Genomic DNA, 27851 nt, shown 5'->3' on the forward strand with positions numbered 1-27851 from the left:
TTCAATTACTATTGTTTTCCACAAAGTATTTTCTTCAAAATCAGTCGGCTGTCTACTGCAATCTGATGCATGCATCCAAATACTTATGCTGTCCCTGTTAAAATCAGATGAGACATGCAACCAAAGGTCTAATGTCAACGGGCAGTGTTAGACCACAACAATATGATAAAATTCTTGCCCCAAAAAAGGAAGGATCAATAAAGTTTAAAAATGGATAAATAAATCTGTTTAATGCAATATTGTACTACATGAAACAAATATACAGTTAAAAGATTATGGCAAACATTTTAATTACAGTTTCCCTTAAAACATTATTGTGAACTTCTCTTTCAGGCGCAGACCGTAAAATTAGACAATAAAAGCAATGGCAGCTTGACCTTTGCTATTCAAAGAAAATTGCACTTGAAAAGAAAAAACTTAATACAAACATCAAAATGAGGTTAGAGTCAAACTATGTAAGTTAAAGGGGTTGTCCAAGTGTAACCTATGTGAAAAAATTTGGTAATATGGCATTCCGCACCAAAAAAACAAAAATGACAAGTGTGCATCTTCACAGGTCACTGCTGAATGGAGCAAAGCTTTTTTTTTTTTTGCCTTGGTACCAGCACTTCGCCCATCTGGCCCTGAGGCTGGATTCACACATTTAGTCTTGATGCAATTTTTTAAAGCCAAGCCAGGAATGGATCAAACAGAAAGGAGAAGTATCAGTCTTTCTTTTAGTCCAGGATCATACACACAGTTATGATGTGGTTTTTGGTGCAGTTTTTTTTTTTTTTAGACAAACAAAGAAGTGGACGCAAATTTAAAAGAAGATGCATTACTCTTTTCTTTATACATTTCCTTCCTTTTGGATCCACTTAGCCCGATGTTTTATGCATAAAACACACTCAAGTGTGTGGGGGGGGGGGGGGGGATAGACATAACCTCTTGCTTCAAAAATGAGGCAGAATTGATTTTACAGGCAGCAGCTATTGGTTCATCGGTTCTTAATGACCGGAACAATCTAATTGCATTTTAAATTAAAATATGTAACGGTGTATGGTTGATCCAAATGTAATTGTGTACAGTCCTGGCGGCCAAAAGACGGACACAAATTTTGGTTTTCACAAAGTTTGCTGCTTCAGATTTTATAGAGGCAATTTGAATTAACTCTAGATTGTTATTAAGGGTGATCAGGGTAATTGTAATTGCAAAGTCATTCCTTGCCATGAAAATTAACTTAATCACAAAAACCCCATTTCCACTGCATGTCAGTCCTGCCGCAAAATGACCTGCTAACATCAATTCAGTGATCTTCTTGTTAGCTCAGGAGAAAGTGAACGAGGACAAGGCAGCGGATATTCAATCGGCATGACACTTATCACTCATAAGAGCAGACTGGAAGCTTTAAAAGGAGGATGGTGCTTGAAATAGTCTTCTGTTAACCATGGTTACCTCCAAGGAAACACGTGCAAACATCATTGCTTTGAATCAAAAGGGCTTTACAGGCAAGGATATTGCTGCTTTTAAGATTGCCCCTAAATCAACCATTTATTGGATCATCAAGAACTTCAAGGAAAGAGGATCAATTGCTGTGAAGAAAGCTTCAGGGCGCCAAAGAAAATCCAGCAAGTACAAGAACCGTCCCATAAAGAGGATTCAGCTATGGGATCGGTTCAACACCAGTGCAGAGCTTGCTCAGGAATGGCAGGTGTCCGTGCATCTGCACGCAGTGAGGCAAAGGCTTTTGGAGGCGGACCTGGTGTCACGAAGGGACGCAAAGAAGCCACTGCTCTCCAAGAAAAAAAATCAAACAGAATGACATTCTGCAGGATGTACAGGGATTAGGGATTGGACTGCAGAGGACTGGGGTAAAGTTATTTTCTCTGATGAGGCCCCCTTCAGACTGTTTGGGAAATAATGATTGTCCGGAGAAGAAAAGGTGAGTGCTACCATGAGACCTGTGTCATGCCAACAGTAAAGCATCCTGAGACCATTCATGTGTGGGCTTTTCATCCAAGGGAGTGGGTCCACTCACAATTTTGAAAAAATTTCCATGAATAAAGAATGGTATCTAATCATCCTCCAAGAGAAAATTCTCCCAATTATCTGGGAGCAATTTGGTAATGAACAATGCTTTTTCCAGCATGATGGAGCAACACGTAACAAGGCAAAAGTGATAACTAAGTGGCTCGGTGAACACATTTCAATTTTGGATCCATGGCCAGAAAACTCTCCAGATCTCAATCCCATTGAAAACTTGTTGTCAATCCTCAAAAAGCGGGTGGACAAAAAAAAACAAAACACAGAAATTGTGATAAACTCCAAGCACTGATCAGGCAAGAATGGGTTGCCATTAGTCAGAATTTGGCCCAGAAGCAGATATCCAGCATGCCAGGGCGAATTTCAGAAGTCTTGAAAAAGAAGGGTCAACACTGAACATATTGAGTCCTTGCATAAGCTTGATGTATTTGTCAATAAAAGTTTAAAAACTTATGAAATGCTGATAATTGTACTTCAGTATACCATAGAAACAGCTGACTAAAATATCTAAAGACACTGAAGCAGCAAACTTTGCAAAAACAAAATTTGTGTCAGTCTCAAAACTTTTGGCCAGGACCATAGACCCTGTGAAAGTATAAATATACATGTTGTGTATTATGTATCAAAATTGTTATGTATGACTAAAGTTGCCTTGTATTTAAGGGGATGGGGTCTGTTGAAACGCCAAGGCCAAGGCCTTGACAAAACGTAGGCACACGCAAAACAGCTGTAGGATATTACTCCACATACTACAACTGCCTATGCTAAATAAATAAATATTACAATTGCTAAACGGTGAGACAGATTTTTCTCACTATACATGCTAATAGTTTCTACCTCTAAGGGTGCCTTTAGAACACCCTTTATGCAGTTGTTTTTGCCGCGATTTCGTAACTGTGGTAAAAACAAAAACGTCTCATGTAAAAACACCCTCAGCCTGAGCGGACATGGAGAGGTAAGCCTCTTGATCGGTCCACATACGTATGTAGCGAAGTTTATCTCGACAGATAACTTGCTGCAGCGTGATCACACACCACAAGCCATTAAAAAAGAAAAACTTAAAACTTCTTGTCAATGTGTATTTAATGCGTTAAAAGTCCAGATAAAAATGGCTACATCTGTATGTGGTGCTGTGCTTTTGGGGGATGTAGCTCAGAGCCAAGTGGGCTTAGATTATAGTGTGTTTATCTATAAACACACTATTTGGCCAAAAGTATTTAGACACAACCTATTTATGGAGTTCTGTTGTTTTAGCCACACTCCTTGTAAAGAAGTGCATAAAGTTAAGCACACAGCCATACAAGCTTCATAGACAAACATTGGTAGTAGTATAGGTCGTACTTTAGAGCTCAATGATTTTAAAACGTAGCAGAACTGTCATAAGATGCCACAAGTCGATTTGTGAAAGTTCATCTGATCTGCTAATTCTTCCCCGGACAACTGTAAACGCTATTATTGTGAAGTGGAAGTATATAAGAAGCAGTAGACCACACAAACTCACAGAGCGGGATGAAAAAGTGCTGAATCACGTGGCATACAAAAATTGTCTATGCTCAATCACTTACTAGAGAGTTCCATACAGCCACTGAAAGGGACACGAGCCCAAGAAATGTGCGCCAGGAGCTTCATGAAAAGGTTTCCATAGTAAAACAGCTGCATACAATCAGCCGCAAACAAGATCCCCATTCACACCATTGTGTAAAGCACGCCATCACTGGAGCAGTCTGATGGATGAATCTTGGTTTGGCAGATGCCAGAACACTCCCTACTGGAATTCATACTGCCTACTGGGACTAGGGAAAAATATGTGTTGGGTTAATACTGGCACAGTAATAGAAAACAGAGGGTGGTTAATAATGGTACATCCTCAGACTAGGTGAGAGTTACCAGTGGGGTTCCACAGGGGTTAGTATTGGGCCATGTTATGAATAGGTTTATTAATGACCTTGTAGAGGGTTTACAGAGTATAATTTCAGTATTTGCAGATGATACGAAGTTCTATAAAGTAAGCAACACAGAGGAGGATAATGTAATGCTACAGAGGGATTTGGGGGAAGCTGGAAATTTGGGCACAGAAATGGCTAATTAATTTTAATGTGGATAAATGTAAGGTTATGCACTTGGGCAGAGTAAAAAGGTTTACAATTATGCATCTATTCAGCATCTATATAATTATGCACTAAAATGGTAAAACTTCTACTGAAAAAGACTTGGGGATATTGGTGGACAGTACTTTACCAACTAGTGCCAGGTCGCTGCTGCAAAGGCACAAAAAAAATTATGGCATGCATTAAAAGAGGCAGATGCTCATGACAAGAACTTAGTTTTGCCGCTTTACAAATCACTAGTCCGATCACACAATATTCTGTTCAATTTTGGGCACCTGTGTATGAGAAGGACCATAAGGGAATGGGTGGATTGCAGTACTTTGGATGGTTATCAAACTTGAGGCTATTCAGTTTAGAATTATTTTTTTAATCTTTTTACACCTAGGCCTGTAACAAGGACAAGGGTGCACCCTCTACGTCTAGAGGAAAAAGGGTTTCACCATGGTCACAGACGAGGATTCTTTATTGTGAGAGCAGTGAGACTATGGAACTCTCTGACACAGGACGTTGTGATGGTTGTTTCGTTGAACAAGTTCAAGAAGGGCATTGTTGCCTTTCTTGAAAAATATAATATTACAAAGTAATGAGTACTAGATTCTGGAGATGGAACGTTGATTCAGGAATTTATGCTGATCGCCATATTTTTCCACTAATGAGGCAATTGGCATCTACTTCATGGGGGTTTTTGTCTCTCTAGATCAACACGTTAGGATTATAGGTTGGACTTGATGGACCGGTGTCTTTTTTTGACCATATCAACTGTGTAGCCATGTAATTACTGTTAGATTTGGTGGCAGAGGGATAACAGTCTGAAGTCCTTTTCCAGAGTCTTGTCTAGGCCCCTTATTTTCAGTGAATGGTAACGGTAATGCTACAGCATACAAAGGCATTTTGCACAACTGTATGCTTCCAACTTTGTGGCAAGAGTTTGGGGAAGGCCCTTTCCTGTTCCAGCAAGACTGTGCCCGTGTGCAAACAGTCTTTTGGCTGAATGTGAGCACAAATTCCCACAGAGACACTCCAAAGTCTTGTGGAAAGCCTTTCCAGAAAGGTTAGACCGCTTCCACATTAACACCCAAGGTTTTGAAATACTTAGGATTTCTAAAAAGCTCATATAGGTGTGATCAGGTGTCCACATACTTTTGGCCTATATATATATATATATATATATATATATATATATATATCTCTAGATAGATATAGATATATATATATATATAGATCGAGATATAGAGAGAGTGTGTTTGTTTCCTATGGAATTCGATAGAAAAAAATCCCCCTGTGTACATACATACATACATACATACATACACACAGAGCTACAACTCCATGTTATTTTAGCCTGATCCAGACACGACTGATGACATTTTTGTGCAGCAGTGTGGCGTCATAGCTGGACAGTGAAATGCTGCATCCATCGGCATGTGCATGAGCTGAAACATTGTCTTTTTTATTTATTGTATTAAACGTAAAAAAAAAAATTATTATCCTTAATTTTCAATTCTGTGATTCAACGTCTATGCTGCGCGATAGAAAAAATGCACGCGTCCAATTTAAATGAACAGGAGTCCAAGTTGTTTGTAACAATGCATTTCTACAGATGTTTCAGTCATATAACCAAACACGAATTGTGCAGCGCTTGTGCTCCCCGCACAAGATACACTTCCACACAATAGAAACTTTGTTTATTGGATGGGAATCATTCCTATCTCCTTTTACAACATGGACAACCCCTTTAAATATACATAACCTGTCAAAGGACATTATTCCTCTATGACATAAGCCTGATTTACAAGATCATCTCTTAGTGCTAAGGATAGGGCCACACACCGGCAGTTCCAATCATGCGACTTGCTCACGACCTGCATATGACTTTTTTATATTATGTTATGCGACCGTCTCCCAAACAATGCATTCTTATAGACTGCAGCTGTCAAGCTACAAAGTCTGTTATGTAGCCCCAGCCTGACAAAAGGAATTTCCATTACTCCTGACCGGTTCGACCCTGCAGGATCTTCTGATTAGAGGAGATCTGTGGAGTAACGGATTATACAGCACCTTACAGATAACAGTGGCACTTTATTTTCCAACCATCTTACGTATTAGATCAGTTATCTACCATTATTTATCAACATAAGTGACGGTTGTTGTGAAGTCATGTATTAACATTTAGTAAATGACTCATTGGACGTGAGTTTTATTTACAATATGATAAATAAGATTATACTGGACTAGCTGCTCTGTACTGTATTTTTCAACAAAGGCCAAAAGTAGGTCACCTTATTATATGCATCAAATGCAATAAAAACTAATTCGTTAAGGTAGCTGCTGTAGTGACAAATTATTGTGCTCAAGTGAGAATAGAAACGGAGATTCATTTTAAAGGCGTGCCAAGTACAATGTAGAAATATACATATTTTTAGCAGCTATGTAGCAGACATGAAATTGGAGACGGTTACACCTAAAGCAAGGTATCACACATATTTGCAATGCCTGTGCTACAGCATGGATGATAGTAACAGCTTTAATAGATAACTATACCTACCTGTATTAATCTATACCTTTAAATCTATGGGGGTTTTTTTGTCTTTTTTTCCAATGGTTCGTTGTGTAAACTTAAGTCACCAACAATCACAAACCTGAATTTCTATTAAGTTTCACTCTTCTGTCAAACACTGCTTCTATCCTTGGCCATAACTTCAATATGTATCCTATATAAATGTATAGACTTAAATTACGTATGCAGGTGGAAAAAAAAATATCAACACCCAGTTGGTACAACTAGCATAAATTTAGAATATATGTAACCCAAAGCATTTAGAAGATGAGAAGAAAAATGTATTCTTGCAAATGTCACTATATTGCAGCCAATCTGCAGTACAGTGAGCAATAGGGGTGGGGGAGGGTAAGAGAAAATAAAACAACTTTACATAACACTTTCAAAATATTTTGCATAGAGCTCCCATAATTATGAGACATTGCCTCTTTTGCGGTTCTATTGCGTTCACAATAGTTTGAGTAACCTACTATCATCAAGAGCCTGTATTGTGTGGAAATTATTAGTAAAAAGATCTATGGTGGCAACAACTGAAGCTGTGCTGAAAAGGAGAAAAACAAAATCATAATATGCAAGGACCCAAATTATGTGAAATGTATAAAACCGCATGCAATGGGGGTAAAAAAACCAAAATAAAACAGACACCTTGTCACTGCAGCCATATCTCAAACGCTACTGATAAACACATATAGTATAATGCAGTGCACAATGAAAAAACTGCAATATGGTACCACATAATTCCCCCGAAGTAGCAAATTACAATTTACATCACAATTTTTTTCACTTATAGGAAGACAATTACAATCCACTTCTGTGGAAAGTTAATTTTTTTTACCTGACTGATAAATGATTAGCTGCTGTATTGTTCAGAGGAACAACAGGAAAACCCCAAAGTAGTATTCCTATTTTCCCATTAAAGGGATGCATTTGATCTACTTCTCCCTTAAATTTCAAGGATTTAGAATTTCAATACTAAAAAAAGTTAATGGAGATTATTACGGCTCCAATAAAAATTTAAAAAAAATAACCTCTTCCATTTACCTAAGCAATGGTAAATGGCCTAGTATGAACACTAAAAATAATTTGGGACATTTGTGGGTTAGTGCCTGAATAAAATATTAAATAACATACGCAGCAGATAAATTTGTGAGCTGCCATTTAAAGGATGGGTCCTTCCTTTAGGACGGATATTGTGACCAGCACTATAGGAGAACAGCAGTGTGGAAACTAGTACATAATATTATATTTCTTACTATAGTGACTGTTCTAAATAAGAAAGTACTACAAGGCTAAAATAAGGCTAATAACATAAAAAAGGACAAAATATACCTTAGATGAAGTAATAATTAAACCAGGTTCCATTAATAGATATAATGCTTAATGTTTTTTTCCTGCATAAAATGTTTTGGTTTGAAAATATACTTATATAATAATCATAGCAATAATCATAATAATAAATAATTGTCAATGTTGTACTGCATTCATGACTATTAATCTATGTGCTTCTCCTGCACAAAAAACACTTTCCTTTACAGGGTATTAAATAAATTCCATTAGCTAAGAAATGAAATGGCTAGGAAAACACATGAAATCTCAGAACAATGCAGGTAGTAAAAATATGCCAATTCAATATTTCTAGATTTTGGACTTTTGTAAAGATTTACTTAATAATCTTTCAAAAACGTCTTGGAGAACACTTCATTAATCCGGCCTTCACTCCAGGAAACATTTACTTCAAGGAGCTTGTAATTTAGAAATGATAAACCTTTCTCCATAGGGAAAATTCACACAGTGCACTTATCGTGCAATTTTTTTGTGCAGTATTTGAAGCCACAACCAGGATTAGATCATTAAAAAAAAAAAAAAAAAGAGAAGTAAAATCTTTCCTATATAGTTCCCCTCCCTTTATGATCCACTCCTGGTTGTGGCTTTAAAATCTGCATAGAAAACTGCAACAAAACTACACTGTGTGAATAAGGCCTAACCGTCTATAAATGTTGCATCACCATTTTTGTTGTCCTATTTTTTTCTTCCAAGTACAGAAATAATAATAATAATAATAATGATAATAATAATAATAATAAAAGCTCACAGCACATAGTTATGTAAATATTATATACACACGCACTTTTACCACAGTTTAAAAAAAAAAAATAATATCATCTTTGGAACAAAATGAACACACCCCTTAAAAAACAAGTAATAAATGCAGAAATAAAAATTGCAGTTTGAAAGAAAGCTGAGGTATAAAAAAAATGTCCTTTTTTGTTTGATTTGTATATATTTCGGTTGTATCCATCCATCTTGCATTGCCAGAAAATTCCTAGAGGAGTTTTTCTTTAAGTATTGCAAAAGCCAGACCTCGCAAACTTTGACAGAGGGAAGGGGAACAGGCAAATGGGGAGAAGGGCAGTTTTGTCCAGGTTGAATTAACAATAGGCTTACGTCACTTCAGTACGGAGCAAATCGGCTGTAACCGCCTCTGTATAAACTCGCCTGGAAAGGAAAAGCACAAGTGTTAGTTTTACAGTTCCAATAAAAAAAAAAGAAAGAAAAAAAATCAATAGATACTGAAGTGAAGGTTGCAGTTTCTCATGCATAAATATCAGTAGGAATGCCAGCCTAAATAAAAGATAGCAACAACTCTTACCGATATTTAACATTTATAGCAGAGGAAATGACAGTGATGAGAATGACCGTCAATTCATTCCTTAGGTGAAAACAAAACTTCTAAAATAAAATACAAAAGACCTAAAACATTTGTTCACTTTTAAAAGAACGATTATGTTACTGGTAGCTAAATGTATGGCATTGTATGTCTCAATAAAAGTTATGTCTATCTTTGCAACAAAAAAAACAAAACAACTTAATAGAAGGAAAAACAAAGAAAGAAACTTAATAAATAGAGTTTTAAATATATCCTGCCATTTTGTGTTTACAGTTTTACGGTTTGGGTATCTTCACACATTGCATTTCTGCAACAAATATGCTATCAGATGTATGTAAGTGTCTCAGTAATTTCTTCAACAAATTAAAGACCAAGTACACACACACACACACACACAAACACACACACACACACACACAAACAGAAAAACCTGCCAAATATCCACGGCACATTTTGTTGCAGATTTCACATAAAATCCAAAGCATTTCCACTACGTATGTACCCGGCCTAATAGTATACATATATCTATCCACTATACACACACACACACACACATACACACACACACTTCGTAAATTAATAATCATGGTTCTATAATTACAAGCAACAAAGGACATAAAAACAGGTTATTAGTGTCGGAGTTCCTGTATTTTATGTGCAAGTGTAGTATGAGTAATTATTGTACCATTCAGTAAGAAAATCTGTAGTATAGTTAACATTTTTGTTCTTTTTAACATTTAATCACATATTGAGGTTTTTAGGACACCAAGACCATAAGGTTTTGTTATTTTTAGTGAGACCGAAACTCTTATCGTTTCTTTGCAACACTTCAGGTGCAAAATTAACGAAGCTGAAACTTTAATTCCAATGGAGGGGGCTCAAGAGCATTTCCTGAGGCCCTATATAGATATACTTCCGTAGTTTCTCTATGCAAGTAATATATTCATTTACTATGAAGTGACCTTTAATGTAATTGGTTAAGCTACCTCTATAACTGGGCTGGAACTGAATCATATATGATTTCTATTGGTTTTCAACTTTGTATTGTCTTATTGTGTATAAATAAACCACACAAGGCCTCAAGCACCAGGGAAATGCCACATGTGTGATGCTGATGAACTTCTGCGTCTGTGTGATCTCTCCGATGCATCATTATCTTAATTTGGACTCAGAGGCTGGATTCTTAGAGTACCTTTAGTACCAAGCCCAGGCTACTCCGACATTTCGTTGGTGTTGAAACCCGGGACCCACAACGGGCCAGTTTAACCTGACGCTCGCTATGAATCAAAGGATCGGTGAAACTACAAAACCACGGTAAGTAAACAAACCGTTTAACCCATCCCTTGTGCCTATGGAATTAGACTGTGGACTGTCCCAAGCTGGGTCCCATTGACTTCAGCCTGCGGAACAATATGAATGTAACAACCTGTAGTGACAATTTATCTTTTGTAGACCTTGACTATGTGTCTGGAATAGTCTTGTTTGGAGGTTGTTTCTTATGTTTGTACTGTGTTTGATGATAAAGATTACTAGAGACTAGAGAAAAGGATATCCTATTGTAAGACTATAAAAAGGACTGGTTAGAAAGTACTACAGTTCCCAGAACTTCGAACTAATGTCAAAGAATTCTAAAAGGGTAGTTCAAGTAAACACCGTCCGGACGGTGGTCATCTAGCGGTTGATATAGTGGCCAGGAATGTCAAAGGGAGGTTATTTAGATAGTTTAAGATGGAAAGCATTCATAGAAGAATGCTTCGTGGTTGAAAGACCATGCACTGATAGGAAAAGCAGAGCTATGGAAGATTGTGCCAATGAATGTTGAACAAGGAAGTTGATATGAATAGTAGGTGTATATAGAGATAGATTGACAAGAAGAGTGACTGTACTAGTGATGATGAAGACTAATACAGCCAGGCAAATTGCAGTGAGCAAAGTGGATTATGACACGAAATATGATTGACACACATATGCAGTGTGACTCGGTAGAGGAAGCCGAGGAGCAGACTGGTGCAAATGAGAATGGACTGACAAATGTGGGAAACCTCTTGCCAATGTTAGGGAAAAAAAAAAAAGAAAAGGGTAGCAAAGCTTACAAATTGAGCAGGTATTGCATGGCTGATGGGCTGGGAGACCAAGTGGCCACAGTACAACATTGATTTTAGATCTATGCTGCATGCTCCCCCACTCCTAAAACCAGCTGTACTTTGTATTGCGCTTGATGTTTCTTTCGATCCAGATTGAGAACATTTTGTCTCTAAAATAACGAACAGTTCAATTAGTTCAGTAAAGTGTGTAAAAAAGCCCTAGAACACTGAAGTACAAGGTTGTGTAAATAGGCTGGCTTTTTAAATAACTAAAGTTAGCTGAGTACAGTCATGTTTTAGAATTATAATTACAGCAGAGTCTTTGTTTCTTTCAGCATTTTGTCTTGCTGAGATTCATAGTTCTAAGGGTCTGAGAGAAGGGGAGGGGTTCAGTTGGCAGCTGTTTAGAGTATGTGGCAGTGTCAGAAAGAACATGAACACGAATTGTGTCTTATTTCCACACTGCTGTTCATCGTGAATTACTACAACAAGCTCAGACCAAGTATTCGTCTGCATAAAAGATAGACTGCAAATGTGGACTGCTGGAAATCTAGCTTTAGGGATGAGGTGTCTTCACCATTGATTGGTGCTAGACTAGACTCACTAAGTTCTTGCATTTTCACATGTTGTTATCGAACATTGTAGTGCCTTGAACCCAGCTACATTGCTTCCGCTGGGTCCAAAAGTATGGAAGGGAGAGAATTAAAATACAGATATTGAAAATTCTGACCCTCCCCATGATTGCTGAAAGATTAAGAGGGTCTTGAAAACATGTGTAGACCCAATTCCTAATGCTGTCAATAAGGTACAGACCCCAACTGTTCCCAACCCCCACACTTTGTTTAGTCAGATCCTACACAGTGTTTGTTGCTTTACAGTAATTGACTTAGCAGACGCTTTCTTCTTTGTCCAACTAAATAAAGTATTACAATTGCTATTTGCTTTTACACATGTAGGCAAGCAATACTGTTGGGTGGTGCTACCCCAGGGGCTGGCCAACAGCCCCACCCAATTCACTATGGCCTTTGCTGCAGTACTGCAAGGCTGGGTCTTGCCCGTTGTTGGAACCCAGGTGTTGCAGTATGTTGATGACCTACTTCTGGCCTGTGAGTCAAAACAAGACTGCCTAGATGTCACCCCAAGACTCCTGTTTTTGGCAAAAAAACTGCTGCAAGCCATCTAAAGATAAGATGCAATTTTGTCAAGAGAAACTAATTTTTCTAGGCCACAGCTTATCCCAGGTGGCCAAGCAATTGTCCCCAGATAGAGTGGTAGCAATACAAGACACTCCTGTCCCAGCCACACCCAGACAACTCTGTGCTTTTCTGGGACTGGTGGGATACTGTAGGGAGTGCATACCAGGGGCGTCCAAGCCTCCTACAGTTCTGGACACCAGGTCCTGACCAAATATCAGTCTGCAGCCCGCTTCACCAAGCATGAGGTTGCCTTGCTCACCCCACCCAACCTCACCATAGTGGGGTGCTCAGTTTTGAACCCTGCTACAATACTTCCGCAGGGTCCAAAAGAGGGGAGAAGTGACGAGACTGATCAGTAGTGACGAATCCGATCAGTAACATATCAATGGGACACCGCACTATTGTGTCGACTTAACGAACTCAGAGCTAGGAGGTCTACAAAATACGTATGAGACGCCAATAAGTAACTCAGATTTTGATGTTTTTTGGTAGATGGTTCCAGATTCCACCATGAAGGCACCTACAAGACAGGATATGTGGTAGTCAAGATGCACAAAGTAATCTTTCAGAGACCACTCCCACCTTCTTGTTCTGCCCAAGAAGTGGAGCTGGAGGCACTCACTGAGGCTTGTAACCTGGCAAAAGGTAAGACTGCCAACATTTACACTGACTCTAGATACGCTTTTGGCATCACCCACGATTATAGACCCATCTGGCACAGTATTACTTTGTTGAATCATCGGGCAAGCAAATTAAGAACGCAAAAGGAGTAGACAAAGTATTACAGGCCCTGTTAGAACCCAGCCAAGTAGTAGTAATAAAGGTGCAAGCCCACCCCAAGAAGACCATGCTCGAGGCAGTGGGCAATAGAAAGGCTGATGAGGCTGCCGAAGCAGCTGCAATTCTGCCCCTGGATGGTGGAGGAGGGATTAGCAAATTCACCCCCCTGCTAGTGACAAGAGTGGACCTCCAGGTGTTTAAGGGCATCCAGGCACCAGTAGACAAGGTGAAAATGCACCAATGGCAAGAGAAAGGGCTGCCCTGAAAGAGGATGGCCTCTGGGCTTTGGGGGCTAAGTTATGTCTTCCCAGGTCTCTATACCCAATGACGACACACCTGGTGCACGGGTGTACGCACCTCTACAAGGAGAGTATGTGATGTCAGGTATCAGCAAATTGGCTTGCCCCTAGATTCAATAATGCCGCCAATAGGTTTGTAGCAGCCTGCATGATATGTGCATGGCGTAACATAGATAAAACCGCAAAGGTACCCCTGAGAAGTGCACTCCGGCCAGACTTCCTGTTTCAGCGACTGCAGATAGATTACATACACTAACCCAAGATAGGTGTGTATGAATATGTGCTGGTATGCGTAGACCTGTTCTCAGGGTGGCCTGAAGCCTGGCCAGTATCTTCCCCCTATTGCAAAGAACACAGTCAAGAAAATTCTCAGTGAAGTTGTGTGTCCAGCTAACCACAGCCACTTTAGTAAAGCTTGAGGGAAAACCAACATGGGTCCACACCAGCCACTGCAAGCAGGTGCAGGAGCCTGGACCATTGTACTCATCTGCCTGATGACAGCCCGTGCCTCAACCCTAAATGAACAGTTGAAAGATGAATGGGACAATAAGTGGACAAATGTTCGTGTCCCTCTTCCAATAGTTCGGCATTGGTGGGTGGCCAATATTAAAAAAAGGAGCGAACCTGGGGATGGTGGACTGTAGAGAAGAGACCCAAGGAAATTGGAAAAGGGTCAATGTGACATCACTTAAGTTAAGGGATACTACTAGTTGGAAGTGAAAATAAGCTACTGTTTGGGCCGGTATGACCATGATTTTTCATGAACACTTGTAGATTTAGCAGTTACAAAAATTCACATAATATAGAAAAGCTTGGTGAATTATTTGATAATGTAACGGAATGTATGTTTGATGCTTTGAAAAAGTATTTTACAGTTAATTTTAGTAACCAGCCAGCATATAATATTCCTAGACGCTCTCACTGCTGCACAAGGTGGAATGTGCCAGGTATTTGGCCCTACCTGGTGCCCCTATATAGACCCACATGGTAACATGCAGGTAAAAGCAGAGATCCAAATAGTAGACGAAATGAGAAGTAAGTCGCTCCAGGAACACCAAGTCAAAGAAGATTCATGATGGTGGTGGTGGTGGGGGTTACACTTTCTCATTTATAAACCCAGATAATTGGTCTAGTGTTATAGGTGGATGGATCTCTGGATTACTACATGTCGCAGCCCAGTTGCTTATAGTCTTATTGCTGCTATATCTTGCTTTTAAGATGGCTATGTGGACAAAAAGTAAATTAACTTCATGTGTATCCAATGTTGTGAAAACAGTCACCCACAGGCCAGTCACCAGGACAGAATTCCCGACCTATAAGTCCATACAGGATGGGACGAAGAGCTACTAAATTTGATACGATGCAAAGAGCAGTGAAACTGCACATTAGGCACATCCCAGGGGGAATGAAGTGAAGTTGGTAGGTGAAGTCTCCTACACCAGTTGGGCATCAAATCCCGGCTTGTGTAGTAGTACGCCTGTCCAGCGCCAATGATAAATTGAATGATAAATTAACAAACAAGAGGGGTTTAATCATTCACCATTCAGTAGAAAAATCCGTAGTATAGTGTGTTAATAATTTTGTTCTAAACGTGTGAGAAAGTATGGCCTTTTCAGTGATTTTAAACAGGTGTTAAACCTTGAAAGTCCCAATTTTTGTTCTTGGAACATTTAAAAATCACAGATTAAAGTTTTTACGACCTCAAGACAGTAAGGTTTTGTTATTTTTAATGAGACCGAAACTCTTTTTTTTTGCAACATTTCAAGTGCTAATTTAACGAAGCTGAAACCTTAATTCCAATGGAGGGGGCTCAAGAGCATTTCCGGAGGACCTATATAGACATGCTTTCATAGTTTATTTATGCAAGTAATATTTTTATATACTATGAAGTGACCTTTAATGTAATTGGTTAAGCGAACTCTATAACTGGGCTGGAACTGAATCATATATGAATTATATTGGTTTTCTACTTTGTATTGCCTTATTGTGCATAAATAAACCACACAAGACCTCAAGCACCATAGAAATGCCACATGTGTGATACTGATGAACTTCCTTCTCTGTGTGATCTCTCTGATGCATCGTTATCTTGATTTGGATTCAGAGGCTGGATTCTTAGAGTACCTTTAGCTCTCCAAAACCCAGGCTACTCCAATAGTAGTTTGGAACAAAAAAAAAAAAGCTTGGATCCAACGAATTTAAACATACCCCAGCTCTTACAGGAAAGGACCTCTCTTTTTTGTCTGTGTGTTCATTTGTTTTTATTACTGGTCATGCTACTTATTTGTTGCTTCCTTGTAAAACACTGCACTATGTAAATAAAGATTATTATGCAGGAAATGCAAATATAATATAGTTCCAACACAAAAGTCAATAGGACGTGAGAGTATAAGGGTTAATGTCCTTGTTATTGAACTCACTGAGACTTTCTGGGAGTGCAGCCAACTTTGAGTATGTAGCTTCCTTGCCCTTTTGTTACAATTTTACTTTTGCTCTAGAGGGAAGTACTTGTTGCTGATTGCCCAAGCTGAAGGACGGGTGGCTCATACTTGTGTATTGAATATGATAACATGATTATGCTTATACAATAACGGTGTATAAATAAAACCCATAGACTGGGGCTTTTCAGAATCTGCATGATACACCTAGCACTGCGTGTATTGTATTATTCTCCGGCCATACTTGAATAGATCTACCTGTGAGCGACTCTAACAACTTGCAGGCCCCTGCGAGAGTCCCATCCCTGCATTCATGGACTGAATGGAGTGTGACTTTCCATGATACGGGAACGATGACCCTAGTTAAGTGAGCCTTTTTCTCGCTGCTTTCCCTTACTGAGTGGGATATCCCTTGTCAGTCCAGGTAGGAAATGGGGAATCTCAAGGTAGATCTGTATACTTCTGTTTTTGAATATTGCTGTTTTACTAACTCTGCTTGAAATACCAAGGCATATGACTGAGTGATTGATTTTATATGCTCTGTGTGTGTGTAGTATGGTTATCCTTGTGAAGCCGGACATCCAATAGAGGAGATTAAAACCTCTGCTCATCTGAGGTCCAAAGAGAATTGCGTATGATCATCTCACCAGGGGACGCTTGAAGTGACAGGTAACCACTCCCACCTGCGTCTCATGATAGCATCTCTGCAGTTACCAGGTTAAACGCGGTCGGGGCTTCTTGGGTCACGGATAAGTGTGTTGTTCATCTAGTACTGTACTAATGCATGAAGAATACATTGCAATAGGGATCCTTTTTCTTTCATTTGTACTCACCTGTAACGCTACATACAAGAAAGCTAGGCAGGAACATAAAGCAGTGCAGTGTCTTACAGCCCAGGAACAGGTTCTAATAATTAATCAGAATGGACAGATTTTACATAGCAGATTGATCAAGAACAGGGATCGATACCCCGAGTATTTGATCGCTATGGGAAACTTCATAGAAAGGCTGCAAGCCCTAGCCAGACAGATGAGTGATGACATGTCACTGGGATTGCATGAAGCATTCCAAGGTCCAGATGAAACGGTCGATAAATACCATGTTAGATATACGGGCATGTTTACTGAACAGGACTTTGACATGGCTAGAGGACGGGACACTAGAAATGTGTTTTAATAAGAGATTCCGGACAGAGATTAGACAAAAATTACTGGAAGACCAGAACGCATGTATGCCCCAATCGAACAGACTGGCAGTAATACGGAGAATAGAAGAACAGGTTCTAACTAAAAAGCAGAGCAAAGCCAGACCATCAGCTATCCCTGTAATGGTGACTGTAAATACATCTCCAGAAATGACCTCCTCAGTTGATGTGGGTGGAACTCAAACTAAGACAGGATTTAGGCAGAGGCCAAAAATAAATGTGGAAGAGTATAGAAGGAAATGACTTTGCTTGGTATGAGGGGACAAGGGGCAGAGAGACTGTCCCTCCAAGGGACGGACCACCAGACCAGCATCTCAAGTACAAGTCCAGGCCGTTGAGGTTGCCAGGAATGATTCAGACTAGGTAATTGGCAGCCCCCAATCGTTCCCTGTGATAATGGTCTCCCCAAAACAAGGTCCACATGTAGCAGTGAAACAGACTTTACCAACAGGGGGTAACGTTCGATGTATAGTAGATACAGGGGCGAGCCAAACAATCTGAAACCGTGATATGCCACCCAAAATAGTGACCTCTGTAACAATACCAGGGACTGGACTTGGATGGGTGATATATTGGTTAAGATAGACTGAACCACTTAAGATTCGACTGGCGGACATTGTAGACCTCTGTGCATAATGTTTAGTCTCTGATCCCAGTAGGTTTACTGGGTATGTGTCTGACATATTGTCCGCAGTAGAAGCGGTCATCCACTATGGACCCAAAGGGATGACGAGTGAGGGTCCCCTTCCAGAAGACATTCAGACTGCTTTAATTGGACATATAGCAATAGAAGACCGTTCATATGACCAGAATGAACTTGAAATTGAGAAGTTATTGGCTGAAATACCATATTCTTTATGGTTGACAAGCAAAACTGATGTGGGAAACTTAAATGTCACCGCAGTAAACGTGACCTTAAAACCAGGTGTCCCAGTTAAAATCTGACAGTATCCTTTAACACCTTCCCGCTGTGGGCCACTTTTGACCTACCTGACTGCTCTGCTGCGCGTGTATGCACATACAGCTCTAAGATGTGTGCGCACACCAGAGCTGTGTGTGCGCGCGCACCAGAGCTGTGTGTGCGCGCGCACCAGAGCTGTGTGTGCGCGCGCACCAGAGCTGTGTGTGCGCGCGCACCAGAGCTGTGTGTGCGCGCGCACCAGAGCTGTGTGTGCGCGCGCACCAGAGCTGTGTGTGCGCGCGCACCAGAGCTGTGTGTGCGCGCGCACCAGAGCTGTGTGTGCGCGCGCACCAGAGCTGTGTGTGCGCGCACCAGAGCTGTGTGTGCGCGCTCAGCAAAAAAATTTAATTTGCGACATTCCCTTTAATGATCCCAGTTTACACAGCTACCCGTGTAAATACATGCCATACCACAGAATACACTGTAACTAATGATAGGCAAGTCCCATAAAGGCCACCATGACAAAGTAAGTTAATAATAAGAGGGGAAAATGTGAGTATAACGGTAAATTCCTTGTTATTGAACTTAATGATACTAACTTTCTGGGAGTGCAGCCAACTTTGAGTATGTAGCGTCATTTTGTTAAAATTTAACTTTTGCTCTAGGAGGCAGCACTTGTCGCTGATTGGCCTAGCAGAAGGACGGGTGACATACTTGCATATTGAATATTACAACATGATTATGCTTATAAAATATCTCTGTGTATAAATGAAATCTGTAGACTGTGGCTTTTCAGAATCTGCATGATACACCTAGTACTTCATGTGACATATTATTCTCCAGGCCGTAATTGATCTACCTGTGAGAGCAACTCTAAGGGTATGTTCACACGTAGTCAACAAAAACGTCTGAAAATCCAGAGCTGTTTTCAAGGGAAAACAGACCCTGCTTTTCAGACGTTTTTTTACCAACTCGCATTTTTCGCGGCGTTTTCACGCCGTTTTCGCGGCGTTTTTTACGTCCGTTTTTGGAGCTGTTTTCATTGGAGTCTATGAGAAAACAGCTCCAAAAACGTCCAAAGAAGTGTCCTGCACTTCTTTTGACGAGGCTGTATTTTTACGCGTCGTCGTTTGACAGCTGTCAAACGACGACGCGTAAATAACAGGTCGTCTGCACAGTACGTCGGCAAACCCATTCAAATGAATGGGCAGATGTTTGCCGACGTATTTGAGACGTATTTCCAGACGTAAAACGAGGCAAAATACGCCTCGTAAACGTCTGAAATTTGGCCGTGTGAACATACCCTAACAAGGACATAACACGTATTAGTGTTTTGCCTTCCATACAAGAATTCAGATTGCAAATAAAATCAGAATGCCCACGAGATCAATGGAAATTCTTTGAAGCAACCCTCCAGTCCCAGGACTAAATTATAAACGTGATTGGGTACATGAAATTATATGACCTGGTGCCCTCCAGTTGCGTCTCTCTGACGTGGATTCGCCGCTTTGGGGTCCCCTCTGTGTTGTCCTAAAATTGCCGAAGCACTTTACAGAGTCTAAGACACTATCTTTATTCTCAGATTGGCCAGAGCTGCTCACATGAGAGCAAATGGAGTGTCCTAGACTCAGTCTGAAGTGCTGCGATCAATTTGGGACAACACAGAGGGGACCCCAAAGCGGCAGTTCCAGGGGAGAGGCGTGCAACTGTCGGGCACCAGGTAAAATTACTCCATTTACCCAGTCATATTTAAAATGTTGTCGCAGGACCGGAGGGTCGCTTTAAGTCTATGGCTACCTTTATAGTATGTGCACACAGGGCAGAAATGCTGCCTAAAAGCACACAGCCTATCTGACCTAGAAGTCGCAGGGAATTGTGGTGCAGATTTTCAGGTGGAATTTCTGCTGCGCAAATAACAGCAGTCCCATGGGATGAAACTTCATCCAAAGAGGGCGGGCTGCAGAGGGAACCGAGGGATGCGTCGCTAGGGCAAACCCCGGGGCGCTCGCTTTTTTAAAATTAAATTCACAGCTTTTCCGCTGCAAAATCGCAAAGTTTGCTATTTGATGCAGGCTTTACCTCCGCATTGAATTCAATGAGGGAAACTCGCAACAAAGGATGAAAACTACGAATACGCAGCATGTGGATGAGAGTTGTTCAAATTTCATCCACTTTGCGGCTACTGAAATATGCTACGGATTTTCCGCAATGAAATCCGCTGCCTAAAATCCACAGCTTATCCGCCAGGTGTGATCATACCCTTAAAGAGAATGTTTTTTTGTTTATTTAAGTTGAAGTTAGTGTATTTAAAACAAAACCAAAAAAAGTTTCCTATTTTCACTCTTCGGGAAATATGAAAAATTACATAATAACTTTCATATTTTCCAATGTTGGCAGTGGGAGCAAAAGTGAAATGTGCTCCAGAAAAGCAACATGTAAAACAGTTGCTATAAATTAGGGCTGGCCTATCTACCTGGAGGGGACATTGCAACTCCTCTCCCCTTTGTGGTTGTGTTCAAAGGGGGGGGGGGTTGGAAGTACCACTATTCACAACAGGCCACCAGTAAGTGTAAAAATAAAGGGCAATAGTAAAGTAACAGTCACCAGACAAAGAGTGGGAAATGGGAACACTGATAGAAATACCCCTCACAATTTATAGGGGTCCTCCCCTAAATATATGTGGCAGCATGGTGAAAAATAAAAATCCAAAAGACAATGGCTGATTTGCGAATTGTGTTCTTAACTGCCATTAAAAAAAACTCAGTGAGTTATATGTACCCCAAAATGGTATAATTGTTATATTGTATAGTTCAGACTTTTACGGACGCGGAAAATACCAGTTATGGTAATATTTTTTTAACTAGTCCCTCTAGGGTACTTGAACCAGCGATAGTTGGATCGCTTCAACAATATACTGGCAGAGCTTAATGAGTGTACCCAGATGGCAGATCTGGGGGCCTTCATTAGGCTCCCATGATGACCATTGCGATGTGGGTGGCGATGGCATGTCAGCGCTGTTCCCCTCAAAATGGCTTAGAGTCCGCAGTTAACAGTAACTGTGGCATCTAAGGGGTTAAACAAGCGGGATTCCGCTCAAGCAGGATCCCGTTTGTTACACTGAAGTGTCGACAGTAAGATACAGCCGACACGCTCATTCTATGGACTTCCAAACTCCCCCACCCGATGTCAGGAAGGGGTTAACCAACTTTAAAATTGTTTATTCAATTTCTCTCTTTCTTCGATACACATATGTATCCCGTATATATAGAAGCTGTATCTTGTCATCATAACATATTCCGTCAGGTCAGCTGAATGCAGGATCCAGCTAATAATGATCACATCTCGGTTCATGTGAGTGTTATTACCTAGATCCGGCGTGTCAGACATGCAGGACTAGCTTTCAGCCAAGCAGTCAATGCAGCTGACCTGACTGAATTACCATTGACGGCAAGATTCAGCTTTTATCTACACATGATGCATAGAAGCTATATAAAAAAAGTTTAGTTTTTTTTAATAAATACCAATTTCAAACTTGTTTAACCCCTTAGTGACCAGTTCATTTTAGGCAATAATGAGCAGGCAATTTTTTTTCCCCATCGTCGCATTCAAAGAGATGTACCTTTTTTATTTCTCTGTTGACACAGCTGTATAAGGACTTTTTTTTTTACGGAGAAGTTGTATTTATTACTGGCACCATTTTGGGGGTACATAATTTATTCATTAACATTCATCAATTTAAATAGGGGGGGGGGGGGTAATGAAAAAAAATACCTGAAATTTCAGCACTCTTTTGCATCTTAAATTTACGCTGTTTAACTTTATTAAGCGGGCCATTATGATTACGGCGAAAGCAAATTGACCTTTTTTTTTTTTCTTTTTTATAGTTTACTACTTTCACACAATAAAAACACATTTTTTTCAAAATTATTTGTTTTTGTGTTGCCAAATTACAAAAGCCATACCTTTTTATTTTTTGCGTAGATGTATGAGGATTTATTTTTTGCGGGACGACTTGCAGTTTTTATTGGTACCATTGTGGAGTACATACGACTTTTTGATGGCTTTTTATCACATTTTTTGGGAGGATTAAGAGAAGACTTTAACAACGTCCACCATGTAGGTTAAATAACATAATAGGTCTTATAGATGGGATTATTACGAACGTGGCAGTACCAAATATGTGTAGCTTTTTTTAATTTTTTCAAAATAAATCATTTTGTAAGGGGACAAAGTGGGGCCTTTAAATTGTTTGTTTTAGTATAACAAACTGTTTAACTTTTATAGAGTTCTTTCATTTTCACAATGGAGAACAGAAAAAAAGCACCTCAACATTTGTAAAGCAATTTCTCCCCAGTAAGGCAATAGGCAATAGAACTGCTGCTTGGACAGATGGCAGGGTTCAGAGAGACAGGAGTGCTACTTGGCATGCAGATTTTGCTAGTTTGTTTTATTGGTTCCAGAGGTACCAGTACAGTGGTAATCTTTGAGAAGTGACTCAATTTTAGAAACTTTTCCCCTCAGGGTATTCATCTAGTGGTGTAGTGAGCATTTCGACCCAACAGGAGTTTCATAGGTTGTATTAGAATTAGGCAGTTAAAATTAAAAAGAACATTCATTTCCAATAATATGTAGATTTCGCTCCCAAATTTTCATTTTCATAAGGGGTAATGGGAGAAATTGAACAACCAATTGTGTGTTGTTGTTTTTCTCCTGAGTATGACAATACTCCATAGGTGACCCTAAACTGCTTTTTAGGCACATGGTAGAGATTTAAAGGGAAAGAGCACCATTTGGCTTTTTCGGCACCGATTTTGCAGGATTGGTGTTCGGGCACCATGTCTCATTTGCAGAGCTCCCTGAGGAACCAGGGTACAGTGAAAACCCCCAAGAAGTGACCCCATTTTGGAAACTACACCCCTCAAGGCATTTATCATTTGCCTGAAAATATGAGAAATTAACGCGCAGCAGATGGTGCAAAGTGAAAATTGCAATTTTCCACTGATCCGCCATTTAAGTGCGCAATATGTTGTGCCACTGAAGCCATATACCTCAAACTGTTAAGTGGATTCTCCCAGTTATGGCAATGCCATACATGTGGACATAAAGTGTTTGGGCACAATGTAGGGCTAAGAAGGTAGACAGTGCCATTTGGCTTTTGGAGTGCGGAATTTGCTTGGTAGTAGTTCTGTTTGGGGTTTTACTGGTATTTCAGTTTATAATGTGGGGACATATGTAAGCTGTGTGGAGTATATCCGGGCATAATAAGAGGGTATAATAATGAAGTAAATAAATAATCCATAGACGTGTGGCTAGTGTAGCACTGATAAATGGTGCCCAATCTTATCCTCCTGCACCTTTTGTGTCGCCATATTCTGAGCCCCATAACTTTTTTTTTGTCAATGGAGCTTTGTGAGGTCTTAGTTTTTGTGGGACAATCTGTAGTTTTCATTGGTACCATTTTGGAGTACAAGCCACTTCTTGTGCAATTTTAATCCATTTTTAAGAGCATTTCTGATGTTTGATTTTTATACATTGACCGTGCGCTATCAATGGCGTTACCTCAATACAATGGCGGCCTCAATACAATTATAGTGATACCAAATGTATATACTTTTTATCTTTTACACGTTTGCACAATCATATCACTTTCTTTTAAAGATCATCTATTTTATAGGGGGAAAAAACAAAGTACCGTATTTTTCGGACTATAAGATGCAGTTTTCAGCAAGAATAAACCTTGCTAGAAAGTACCCGAGTCTTATAAATCGTCAGTCAAAGGACCCGGCAGCGCCGGGCTCCCGGACCACTTCTTACTTAACCACTTCCTGACCCTTGATGTGCTGGCACATCATAGAGCGGGGAGAGGATGTTTGGAGCAGGCTCACACACGGAGCCCACTCCATACACTACAGGTGTCCACTGTATTTTTACAGCTGACCTGCTGCACTAACAGCCAGGAACAGCGATGGCGCTGTTCCTGGCTGTTTAACTAGTTAAATGCCGCGGCCAATAGCGACCACGGCATTTATAGGGGTCTTCCCATAAATGTCAGATAGATGCGGGTCCCACCTCTGGGACCCGCACCTATCTCTAGAACGGGGCTACCGAAACCCCGTTCTAGCTTACTCCCTCCGCTGTCTCCCGGCCACTTCCTGGTTAGGTGGTTGGGAGTTATGGAAACAGTCGAGTGCTCGCTGAGCTACGCTGTTTCCGTAACTCCCATAGAAGTGAATGGGAGTTACGTTAACCGCTTAGCACTGCGAGCTACACGGTTTCCGGAACTAGATAGCTCAGAAAACAGCGTACCTGGTAGTTAGGGAAACCGCGCAAATCGCTCAGCTACGCGGTTTGCGTAACTCCCATAGAAATGAATAGTAGTTACGGAAACAGCGTAGCATGCTACGCTGCTTCTGTAACTGCCATTCACTACTATGGGAGTTACGGAAACAGCGTAGCTCAGTGAGTTATGCGGTTTCCGTAACTCATCCATGTATTGCAGTGTATTGTACCAGCGATCTAATGATCGCTGGTTCAAGTCCCCTAGGGGAACTAATAAAATGTGTAAAAAAAACAAAGTTAGATAAATTTTCAGGAGTGTAAAAAAATATTAAAAAAAGGTTAAAAGAAACCCTTTCCCCATTTTTCCCCAAGCATAATGTAAAAAATTAAAAAAAGAGGAATGAAATAAAAAGTGATAAAATCGTATGCAGCCAAAAAATTACTCTCAGATTGTGGTGAAACAGAACAAAATTATTTTTAACAAATAGTTTTTGCTGTGTAAAAGTAGTAAAATGAAAGGTTTTCCTTTTTTCTGTGGTCTAAAACCTGGGTGCGTCTTCTAGTCAGGTGCGTCTTATAGGCCGAAAAATACGGTACTAAAATTTACTCCTCGCCTTCATCCACATCCTCTCGTTCATCAAGTTTAATCAGGTTGAAAAAGTGCCCTTTTTCAACCGTACTAATGGACATGCCCCATTGGCAACGGGAATGGTAAAATCAAGTTATTCTGAGTGGAAACGTATTAATAAATTGATAACACAGAAAGGGCACAATGCAGAGTTAAAAGAAAAGTTATGTAGAAGTCCCCTAGTGAGCTTTAAACCTTTCAAGACTGAGCTCATTTTGGCCTTCAGGACCAGCCCCATTTTTTTCAAATCTGACATGTGTCGCTTTATGTGGTAATATCTCTGGAATGCTTTTGCCTATCCAAGCGATTCTGAGATTGTTTTCTCGTGACATATTGTACTTTATATTAGTGGAAAAATTTGGTCAATAAATTCATTGTTTATTTGTGAAAAACACCAAAATTGAGAAAATGTGCAAAAATTATGATTTTTCTAATTTTAAAAGTATCTGCTTGTAAAACAGATAGTAATACCACACAAAATAGTTACTATTTCACATATTCCATATGTCTGTCTACTTTATATTTGCATTGTTTTTTGAACATTATTTTATTTTTCTAGGACGTTACAAGGCTTAGTACTTTACCAGCAATTTCTCACATTTAAGAAAATTTCAAAAGGCGATTTTTACAGGGGCCAGTTCAGTTCTAAAGCGGCTTTGAGGGCCTTATGTACTAGATAGACCCCATAAATCACCCCATATTAAAAACTGCACCCCTCAAAGTATTCAAAACAGCATTCAGAAAGTTTCTTAACCCTTTAGGCGTTTCACAGGAATTAAAGCAATGTAGAGGGGAAATTGACAAATTTTTTTTTTTTTGCTGCAATTCATTTGGAATACATTTTTTTCTGTAACACAGAAGGTTTTACCAGAGAAATGCTACTCAATATTTATTGACTAGTTTCTGCAGTTTTTAGAAATATCCCACATGTGGCCCTAGTGTGCTAATGGACTGAAATACCAGCCTCAGAAGCAAAGGAACACCTAGTGGATTTTGTGACCATTTTTTTAGAATATATTTTAGGCACCATGTCGGGTTTGAAGAGGTCTTGTAGTGCCAAAACAGTGGAAATCCCCCAAAAGTGACACGGTTTTGGAAACTGCACCCCTCAAGGAATTTATCTAGGGGTATAGTTAGCATCTTGACCCCACAGGTCTTCTGCTATATTTATTGGAAATTGCCTGTGAAAGTGAAAAAAATAATATTTGCAAGGAATAAAGAATAAAAAGCACCCCAAAACTTGTAAAGCTACTTCTCCCGATTACAGCAATACCCCATATGTGGTACTGAACTGCTGTTTGGACCCACGGCAGAACTCAGAAGGGAAGGAGCGCCATTTGGATTTTGAAGCGCAGATTGTGCTGGATTGGTTTTCAGTGCCATGTCGCGTTTGCAACGCCCTGGAAGGAGCAAAACAGCGGAAACCCCCCAAAAGTGAGCCCATTTTGTAGACTACACCCATCAAGGAATTTTTCTAGGGGTATAGTTAGCATTTTGACACCAAAGTTTTTTTTGCTGAATTTAGTGGAATTAGGCCGTGAAAATGAAAATGTTTAAAAATCACCCCAAAATTTGTAAAGCAATTTGTCCCGATTACAGCAATACGCCATATGTGGTAATAAACTGCTGTTTGGACCCACGGCAAGACTCCGAAGGGAAGGAACAATATTTGGCTTTTGGAGCTCAAATTTAGCTGGAATGGTTTTCGGGTGTCATGTCGCATTTGCAAAGCCCCTGAGGTACCAAAACAGTGGAAACCTCCCAAAAGTCCCTTTAGGGGACTGGAACGAGAAATCATTAGGTCGCTGGTACAATACACTGCAGTACTAATGTATTGCAGTAGAATATAATTTTTACAGGCTCCTGTAACAGCGCGATCGCTGTTCCTGTCCATTAGTCCCGGGTGTCAGCTGTAATACACAGCGGACACCTGCAGAATATGGAGCGGGCGCAGCGCATGAGCCCGCTCCATATATAACCCCCCGCACCACGACATGCTATTAAGTCGTGGTGCGCGAAGGTGTTAATGCGCAGCGGATGGTGCAAAGTGAAAATTAAAATTTTCCACGGATATGCCATTTTAATGCACAATGTGTTGTGCCCAGTTTGTGCCACTGAAGACAAATACCTCATACAATGTTGAGGGGGTTCTCCCGGATATAAAATATCATATATGTGGACGTAAGCTGGTGTTTGGGCACGCTGTGGGGCTCAGAAGGGAGGGAGCGAGCGCCATTTGGAGCGCAGAGTTTGCTTGGTAACTGTTCTGTTTGGGGTTTTGCTGGTATTTGTTTATGATGTAGGGGTATGTGTAAATTGGGCAGAGTACATCAGGACATAAGAGGGTATAATAATTTGGTAAATAAATAATAATCCGCAGATATGTGGCCAATGTCGCACTGATAAATGGCGCCCGATCTTATCCGCTTTTGGACACTGCACAATTTCTGTCGCTATATTCTGAGAACTTTTTTATTTTTTCTTCACCGGAGCCGTGCGAGGGCTTATTTGTTGCGGGACAATTTGTAGTTCTCATTTGTACCATTTTAGGGTACATGTGATTTTCTTTATCACTTTTTGTTAGATTTTTTTTTGGCAAGCAAAGTGACAAAAAAACACAAATTCTGACAATGTTTTTCGTCTTTTTCTTTTTTACACTTTTCACCGTGCACTATAAATGACATTTT

General features: G+C 40.1%; 1 protein-coding gene across 4 annotated transcripts in view; it reads right to left on the reverse strand.

Moving 5' to 3' along the window:
* Positions 1-215: 215 nt before the first annotated feature.
* RBFOX2 (RNA binding fox-1 homolog 2) overlaps positions 216-27851 on the reverse strand; it is a 262780-nt gene continuing 235144 nt past the window's right edge. For all 4 annotated transcript variants that reach the window (XM_075833520.1, XM_075833519.1, XM_075833517.1 and 1 more), the window contains one exon: positions 216-9183. In XM_075833520.1, the coding sequence (XP_075689635.1) occupies positions 9139-9183 (45 nt within the window). In that variant the 3' untranslated portion in view covers positions 216-9138. The remainder of the gene's footprint in view (positions 9184-27851) is intronic.

The sequence above is a fragment of the Rhinoderma darwinii genome, chromosome 7 (genome assembly GCF_050947455.1).
Source record: "Rhinoderma darwinii isolate aRhiDar2 chromosome 7, aRhiDar2.hap1, whole genome shotgun sequence".
NCBI lineage: Eukaryota > Metazoa > Chordata > Amphibia > Anura > Rhinodermatidae > Rhinoderma > Rhinoderma darwinii.